Below are 10,000 nucleotides of genomic sequence, written 5' to 3'. Positions count from 1 at the left end.
GTGTGTGTATGTGGCTTACACTGCTTCATTTGTTAATCATACCACTGTCCACAGTTAGAATGACTGTCCAAGAAAACATGACAATGTTGTGTGTCATAAGACCTAATAACTGGCTAGTGGCTACTATTTAATCACATCACAGGCAGCAAATTTTATTTTAACTATTTTGTGGTTTGTATTTTTATGCTCCTAGAGTTTATTGGACATTGAGAAACATGTACATTAAGATTCTGTAGTGTTAAATAAACTTTATAATGCAAAATTAAGGTGTTATAGTCATTTATAAGAAAATCGCAATTAAATCGCAATTACTTTAAAAAAAAAAAAAATCTGGATTTTTTTTTGCCCATTTCGCCCAGCCCACACACACATATATATATTTATTTTTTATATCCATTAAAGGGATAGGAAACCCAAAAAACTTCTTTAACGTGTTCAAAACTTCTGTATATAATAAATATTTTTCTAATTGATACCTATTCAAAGTTTTCTATCATTTTCTTGTAGTTTTATTTATAAAATTACTCCTGTGCCAAACCCATTTTTTTTTACTCATTATTTGGCCCCTATTGCGATGTTCTACCCGCATGCGCATTCAAATTATTCTATTGCCCACGCATGCGCAGAATCGTGACTTCTCTATTTTCTCTAGCAGCGTGCCACGATCCACGCGCCAGATGCCGGGTGGACATGTGGATCGTGATGTCGACCCCGGTGGGGAGTGGCGCACCAGAGCGCTGAAGTTCTGGGGACCATGGAAGTTGAAGATGAAGGAACGGCAGCAGATTTAGCAGTGTGTCTTTGAGGTAAGTATACAAAGTACCCCTCCTTTCATGGTAACTTTAAAATAAAAATCATCGTATGTAGAAGCTTCGTTTTTCACCACAATCAATTTTATTTGATAAAATATATAATAGTTGATATAATAATATGTTTTAGTTAGGTTCAATTTTGCATCAATTTCTAACCTTTTATATAGAATAAAAATTGAAATGTAAACTAACCTGCACATATTCCTTCTGTCAAAAATATGTGCATTTCTATCTGGCCAGCTTTATCAATTGCAGGAATATTTTTTTGGCATCCGAGTTTTTGTTTTGCAGCCAAACAGCATGTAAGTTAAAACTAGTTTGCTACATTCCATAGCCTCACATCCTATATTTGTACTCATCCAAGAATATATTTTTTTCCATCCTTACAATACAAACCAACTTTTCTCAGCTGTTTTTAATTTTTTAAATATTAACATTTTCTGACGTCTGAAAGTCTTTCTTTCTTTTTTTGCTTACACTCAGAAGATAAAACAAGCAAAATAATACTATGGTGCCAGAAATTTTTTAACTATGGCCTATATTAATCTTTTTCTTTTTTTTTTGCTTTGTTTTATTTTGGTTCCTATTTGACCAGTCCCTTGACATTTTATTTACCATAAACGTTACAGATTTCACAACATTTTGTTCCTTAAAATACTTTAAAACAAACAACCGAAACCAACGCTGAGCCTGCGTTCTGGTATATAACAGAACCAGCTTAAATTTAAAGGGACTGTCTAAAGCAAAAATAGTATGCTCTAATTCATAAGAACATGCATTTCTTGCCATGTCAACCCTAGAAAACAATGGGTGTAACCCCAACACACAGGCAAAACAAGCACTGCAGCACCCAAGCAGGAGATGGCAAGTGATTGGCCATTATGTTCAACTGTTGCTCCTAATTGGCTCACTGGCTGGCTGTGTCCTGCTATGATCACTAATGCAAAAATGACTTGCCCTGTTTCAAGCATTAGAATTTTCTTTTAAAACATTTTTTAAATGTGGCGGATTTTGTTCTTGGATACACAAATTGCAGTTCACTTTGAGCTTAGGCATGGTTTTTATCTCTATCTTTGCAATATATAGACAGTATAATTTATCTACCACCCATATACATGAACCTGGCAACCAGGATTTATATGCACATAAAAATGTGATTCCCAAAATCTTTTTTTTTCAAATAAGTTTAAAAGGTACACTCAAGTCAAAATTAAACTTTATGATTCAGATAGAGCACACAATTTTAAACAACCTTCCAATTTACTTAAATTAACAACATGTGCACAGTCTCTTTATATTTACACTTTTTGAGTTATCAGTTCCTACTGAGCATGTGCAAGAATTCACATAATATAAAGTTATGCCTTTGTGATTGGCTGATGTCTGTCACATGATACAGGAGGTGAGGAAATAGTCGTAACTTTGAAATTTGTCAGAAAAAAAAAGTCTACTTCTTATTTGAAGTTCCGACTAAGTGCTTTTACATTGTTTTCTCATTATGCATTTGTTGATTATGCAACCCTACTGTATTTACTGGTCCTAAGGATACAGAGCAGGTTAAAACATCATCTTGTTTTTGGGGGGGGGACAGTTCCTAGTTCCCTGCATGTACACACACAGTGCTGTTGCACAGTGACAAAAGGAAGATATATATATGAAATATGTGAATAAACTAGACTGCCAGAGAGGGGTGCAGGACATGGAAGTGGTCTATAAATACTAAACGATCTTTCTTTGTAACTACTAAATCTTTCTTTATAACTACTAAAGAGATCTTTCTTTATAGAGAAATCTTTTCAGTTTCAATTATTCTATTCAGCAGATTTATTAAACATGATGTAGCCTTAGTGAATATGCTACATGGAATTGAGATTTGTCTTCCAGTATTAGCGATGGGTGAATGTTTTGCAACATTCGAAAAATGAAATGAATTTCATTCGAACATTGATGTAATAGAAGTTATAATACTTTCTTTAAATGTAATATTTGAAAAATTTGAATTGATATATTTGTAATAGTATCTCTCTTTAAATTTCATATTCAAATTATGCAACATTCTAAATAGAAACATTGAAATTGATATATTTGTATCTATTATGTATCAAATGTACTAAATTCCCTACCACATGAACTACTGAACTTCAGAATAGTATTTGTTAAATCGAATGTTACATTTGAAATTTAGAATGTGAATAGTAGATTTAAAGGGATAGTATAGTCAAAATTGAACGTTCATGATTCAGATAGAGCATACAATTTGAAGCAACTTTCTAATTTACTCCTATTATCAATTTTTATTCGTTCTCTCTGTATCTTTATTTTAAAAAGCTGGAATGTAATCTTAGAAGCCAGCCCATTTTTGATTCAGCACCTGGGTAGCTCTTGCTGATTGGTGTCTAAATGTAGCCATCCAATCAGCAAGCGCTACCCAGGTGCTGACCCATAAATGGGCCGGCTCATAAGCTTACTTTCCAGTTTTTTTAAATAAATATACCAATAGAATGAAGAAAAAATTATAATAGGAGTAAATTAGAAAGTTGCTTAAAATTGCAGCGCTCTATCTGAATTATAAAAATTTTTTTTTACTATACTGTCCCTTTAAATATGAACATTCGAAAATGAAAGTAACGATCGAAAACTGGAAATAACATATGATATCCATTTAATGGATTTCATTCTTAATAAGATTCGATTGTCCAAAACGAATGTCCACAGGACTATTGGTTCTACCAAAGGAATAGCCCTTTCAGCACATTCGCCCATCCGTAGCCATTATCGCTAAAACAAATACATAATTTTTATTTTAAAAAGCAATAAGTATGGTTTATAAAAGTTCATAAAACCATTACAAGTTATTTAACCTTTCTCGCTAGTTTTTTTTTTTTTGTGTGCAAAATATCTAAAGTATTTATGACTGGTATTTTCGAGTTGAACTTCTTTGTTTCTATGATTACTAAACCAGTGATTTTTCATAACTAGTTAAACCTAAACTCATGTTGTTTTGGAATATACTTAAGGTGTGCTGAAGATTTGTGTTAATTCATCAACTGGGTTTTTCTTGAATTTTTTTGCATGATTTCCTTCAGCGTTTAAAAAATTATATCACAGATATGAAATGAATAATATATAAAAACATATTAAAATATTTTGCTTAAATAAACATTAAGTTAAAGATATTTGGTTTGAAACTAACAAAAAAAGTGCATAAATCTCACGGGTGATAGAAGATTATAGGCTTAATAAGGACACATCTCAAAGTTCTACTGAGTTACAATAATACATCCACCAAGAAGAGAAACAAAAAAAAAATGTTTTTTGTTTTAACATAGGAGCCAACACAAAGACAGAAATTACTTTATTGACCCTTTGAGCAAAATATTGTCATAATCTTTATTACAATTCTTTTGCACACCCAACCCTGGAATGTGAACTAGTTTTTCTGAAAGCTACAAATTATATATATATATATATATCCAAACAATTTCCAGTTCAGCCCACCGAGAGACAATAGCCTGGGTGCAAATATAAATAGCATATATGACAGAAGTAAATGCACTCTCAGGACTTCCACAAATTTCTTTATTGGAACGTTTTCGGGGTTCACAACCCCTTCATCAGCTGATGAAGGGGTTGTGAACCCCGAAAACGTTCCAATAAAGAAATTTGTGGAAGTCCTGAGAGTGCATTTACTTCTGTCATATATATATATATATATATATATATATATATATATATATATATATATATATATATATATATATATATATATATATATATATATTTGTGTGTGTGTGTGTAAATTACATTTCATAAGGAGCAAGCAATTATTTTATTCAAAATACTGACAATTTTTAATATGCTGTTTTAATCTATCACCTCTGACTAAGAACAAGGCCACCCAAAAATCCAAACCAAATCCCAAAATTACATACATTTAAAATCAGATTGTGCAAACAACAAGTTTAAAGCATATAACAGAACACACTACACACACAATGTTCATTTATATTTCTAACAAGCTGAATGTGTAAACCATATTAAAGGGACATGAAACCCAAATATTTTTCTTTCATGCATCAGATAGAGTATGTAATTTTAAACAACTTTCCATTTTAATTCTGTTACCTAATTTGTTTTGTTCTCTTGGTATCTGACGTACAGGGTTTAATCACCCCTGCAACAGTCACCAGATTGTCACAGAAAGGGTTAACCGACCCTTTCTACCTTAATCGGTTTGTCATAGTGTAGCCACTCCAGCCAAGCCTGTTCAGTGGATGCAAGGGTAAACAAACACTTTCACGTCTGTAGTAGACCCAGAAAAATGTCCAAACCCTTTAACGCCACTTACACTAAACTATCTCTGTTGCCACCACTTTAAGATTATTATATGGGGAATTGAAATGTAAACCCCAGACTAACCAATTAAAAATTCCAAAACACAATTTGACAAAAATCCTTCTAAAAAAACACAATACTTTTATTACTAGTCTCTTCGGTAATGTGGACCAAATATTAGACAAAGGTAAACACTTAATAAAGGGACATTAAACACAATTACACACAAAAGCAAAACAGTTTTATAAATAATAAAAAAGGAATAAAAACAGAACCTAATACTGTACTAGAAATCTGTCCCAAGGAAGCTTGACTAGGAAAGATGGTCACTCGCGCTGTTTTACGCAGCCTCCCATTTAGAATGAAAATATCACTTTGCTGCATCACAATTAAATATTTTTTTTCTCTGAGGTCATATTTCAACCAGGCCCCTTCCAGAGGGGCAAGGAAGGTAGTCACCCCTATTTTATGGCACACCATAAACCCCATTGCAAGCTCTGGCTGAATTTATAGGATAACTTATTTTAGTTATGTAAATACAGCACACACACACAATTCTAGGCAATCCCATTCTGACATCCTGAGTATTATTTTAATACTACATATGATATTTCTCTCATATTTGGTTATCCAGTAACATTAAGGTGATTAAAACATGTCTTAAGATATCCTAGAGTTTCACCTCGGATTGACTTTGGGTTTGTGTCTTGATAGGGACACCGTTTTCTGTCACTTTTGTAAACAGCATAGAAATGCAGCAGAGAAAGAAATATTAACTCCTGGCATCCTAAAATCATGTGGTCTTAATGACAGTATCCTTTGTTGAAAAGGATACCTGACTAGCCTCATGAGCACAATTTGATTGTTGTCATTTATTCAACCAACCAGTCCAAAATATATATGATGGGATTAAGGATGGGTTCTAAGGTAGCGCTTTGCAAAAGGGCCACTCTATAACCCCGCCTACCCCCAGTGCCCAGTTACCTACAGCGTGAACCCTAGGGGTGAATCTATGGCATAAGTACCCAAAGTGTCACTCATAACCACTTTTCTGCCACGTCACCTCTAGGCAACTACATACTGCTTGATTTAATTGGCTGCAATTGAAGTGCTTAAACAATGTGCACATTAAATTATGCATTTAAAACTATGCACCGAAGACAAGCTATCCTAGATGTTGTTTAAACATTCACCCTTTAAAAAATCACCAATGTTTTAGAATTAGACTGTTGTCTACCTACTCCAGCTGGCTCCTGTTTGTGTAAATGGTCTTTTCATATGCAGGGGAGGGTGGAGGGGAGGAGTGTCTACTCTTTTTGCTTTCCAGCCCATTTCAGTGGGTGTCCCAGCCTAACCTTTTCAACAGTGCTAAACTGGGAGCTTCTAAGTAAGTTTTTAAAAGGTTTTATACTAAGTTTAGATCAGTATCTGTGCATATTATTTTTTATAGTAGTGTATTACATGCAGTTGTATGAAAATTGGTGCATACTGTCCATTTAATTCAAGTAGCATGCCACACTTCAGTAAAAAAAAAGGCTTTTTCCAAAAATGACAATGCAGATGGCACAACCAATGCAAAGCTATACCGCATTCTCCATAGCTTTCAATAGTAGCACGCTCCTGCACCTATACAGGAAGAAGCCACGTGAACTGTGCACTATCCCGGTAAAGGATTACCGACAAACAGGGCATGCACACATTTCATCTGGCTGCCACAGAAAGCAATAGTAAGAGCAACTCATTGGCTGTTCCACCCACAAGATAATCAGCAATACCGCTTTAATTCCTGATTAATATTGTGGATTGAAAATAAAATATAAATTTCAATGTTTAATATCTCAAATAAAAAAAACGGCATTTAAAATAATTTCTTTTAGAATTTCCCTATGTCTGGCCTATCTTGCAAATGTACTTTGTAAAAATGGGAAATTACAATTGATATGATTTTGCTGACTTTCATATAGTTTCCACTGAACACATATTTTTAAAGTTTTCTTAAAAAAGGGAAAATAGTGTTGCTTAAATTTAACATTTCAGCCTATTTTCATTGCCATTTAGGAAGCACTATATTGCTCTATATAAGGAAAAACACCCACATCAAATAAAAGCAAATTACAATAGAACAAGATCAAGCCATAAATAGATTACAACAGAACAAGGTCAAGCTGTATATAGCACTAAATGTACGGATGGGATTTTCTGCATTAACATATGTCAATTAACATATTATGTATACAAATTAACATATTATATAGGCAAATAACACTACCTTACAGCAATATATTTTATCTTACATCACATGCACAAAAAAATAATAACCTTTATGAAATGAAACTATTGCACAGTAGATGATATCTGTCTGCCCCTGTGTTACATATACAACACTGTGCCAGATTATGTAGTATGTCTAGCCCCATTAAAGCATTTTATTTTTATACAATTGTTCTTCTTTAACATTTTTCATGTCTTCAAAATGAGCAAACACATGGTAAATCTTGCACTCTTGGAAACCCTCCAATCTGTGATTGGTGGATACGCATGAATTCCTACTTCTGATTGGCTCTAAATATAGTGTAGCACAGAAACACAACTTTCAATATATTTTTAAACCCCTATGCAGGGCATACAACAAAAATTGATTATAAATACATTTCTCATACTAGAATGTTCCAGACCAACTCACTAAACTGAACCATGAAATTAAACCCTTTTGATTATTTTTTGGGATATGTATTTGTCTCCATTGTTTTGTGAATTAAAACACATTATTTAAAGCAAGAGGGGAATTTGTACCTGGTTCAGTGCAATTCTTACGATTAACTGTTTCCTTGTCAATTTCTGTAATGTTGTCACTGCTTGCCCAGAGTAAACCTCGTCCAGTCCATTTGTTATTGGTCTCTCCTGCATTTCTCTGGCCATCGTCTAAGTAGCTGAGGTCATCATAACCTACAAATAGATAAACACTGTTATTTGTAAGAAACAAGCTCTGATCCATAGATATAATGTAATGTAAAACCCAGTATAAAGGTCACCCCTGTATTCTGCTGTTACACAGAATTATAAATATACCAAAAAATGGTGATGGAAAAGCATTGTAATTAAAGGGATACTGAACCCAAATTTTTTCTTTCGTGATTCACTTGGGTAGCGCTTGCTGATTGGTGGCTAAATGTAGCCACCAATCACCAAGCGCTGTCCAGGGTGCTGAACCAAAAAAACGGGCCGGCTCCTATGCTTACATTCCTTTTTCAAATAAAGATACCAAGAGAACGAAAAAAATTGAAAATAGGAGTAAAATTAGAAAGTTGCTGAAAATTGTATGCTCTATCTGTATCACGAAAGTAAAAATGTGGGTTCAGTCAGTGGCGTCACTAGGGGGGGGCGGGGGGGGGCGGGCCGCACCCGGGTGACACCCTCCAGGGGGTGACACCAAAAAAAAAAAAAAAAAAAAATTTTTTTTTTTTTTTTTTTTTTTTTTTAATTTTATTGAAATTCAAAGAAATACAATGTTGAGATGCATAGATTATTTTATTAGAGGCTGGCATTTGTGAACATTAGTGGGACTGGGGAAGTTGTAGACACACAATTTTTTTGCCCCTTGAGCCAGTGCTGCAATTTCAACAAATAGTTTTCCTGGCTGCTTTTGCTTGTTTGTACTTTGCTCCTCCCCTGCCCAATTTCACTATGAATGTTGTGGGTGTGCCTTGGGGCTTGCAAAGTTGCGCTGCTAGCCTAAACCTGCCTGCCTATCTGTGCTCACTGCTCAGTGACATGCGGCCCAGGGCTGTGCACTGACAGACTTGGAACAGAGTCAGAGAGCAGAATTTTCATAGTTTGCGCGCCTAAACCTTTTCTTCAGTGATTTATTTTAGAGTGCTCTGTTTATCTTTCATTTGATGCTCTGCTGAGCCAGGGAGCAGCTCTAGGCATGAGCTTCCTAATTAATGCAGTGCAGTTTACATATTTTGTATGTGTGTGTCTGAGTTTTTGTGTGTCTCAGTGTTTTTGTGTGTGTGTTTTTGTGTGTGTGTCTGAGTGTGTTTACGAGTGTTTGTGTGTGCATCTGAGTATGTGTTTAAGTGTGTCTGAGTGTTTGTATGTGTGTGTGCCTGTGTTTTTGTGTGTGTCTGCTTTCTGGGGGGGGGGGTGACACCATGACTTACCGCACCGGGTGACACCAACCCTAGTGACGCCACTGGGTTCAGTATCCCTTTAACTTCCTATATACAACTTTCCATTTTACATTTATTATCAGTTGTGCTTTGTTCTCTTGGTATCCTTTATTGAAGGTGCAGCAATGCACTACTAGGAGCTATCTGAATACATTGGTAAGCTAATGGCATTAGGCACATACGTGCAGCCACCAATCAGCAGCAAGCTCCCAGCTCCTAAGCCTACCTTGTTATTCTTTTTAACAAGGGATACCAAAAGCAATAAGCAAATTATTCAAATTGTATACTCTATCTGAATCATGAAAGAAAGAATTTGGGTTGCATGCCCCTTTAATAAAACTCTCCAATGTTACATAGTTCAAAGCAGAGGAAAAAGAGGCACACTACGAATGCAAGAAAGAAGAAGAATCCTTTAAAAGGGACACTAAACACAAATTGTAAACTATGTGAAACTATGTGAATTATACATCTTCATATATATGAATACTTTTGCAATGAAAACTGCAGCTTTATTTTGTTAAATGGACTTTTATGTTTATTCTTTTCACTAATTTCCCTGTCCCCCCAGAACAAAAGAATCCTGCTAACCAATCACAAACTAATATTCAGATATAGCACAAACTCTGTTTGCACATGTGCAGACTGGGAAAGCCTGACCCTTGTATTCCCTTAAGGTGGTTT

At 34.7% G+C, this 10,000-nt stretch overlaps 1 protein-coding gene across 1 annotated transcript in view; it reads right to left on the bottom strand.

Moving 5' to 3' along the window:
- SLC24A3 (solute carrier family 24 member 3) overlaps positions 1-10,000 on the bottom strand; it is a 905,365-nt gene that overhangs the window by 720,264 nt on the left and 175,101 nt on the right. The window contains exon 2 of the mRNA XM_053712005.1: positions 7,941-8,093. Within this exon, the coding sequence (XP_053567980.1) occupies positions 7,941-8,093 (153 nt within the window). The remainder of the gene's footprint in view (positions 1-7,940; positions 8,094-10,000) is intronic.

This window comes from Bombina bombina, chromosome 4, assembly GCF_027579735.1.
Source record: "Bombina bombina isolate aBomBom1 chromosome 4, aBomBom1.pri, whole genome shotgun sequence".
Lineage (NCBI taxonomy): Eukaryota > Metazoa > Chordata > Amphibia > Anura > Bombinatoridae > Bombina > Bombina bombina.
Note: the sequence above shows the minus strand (reverse complement) of the source record. Positions and strands in the feature narration are given on the sequence as shown.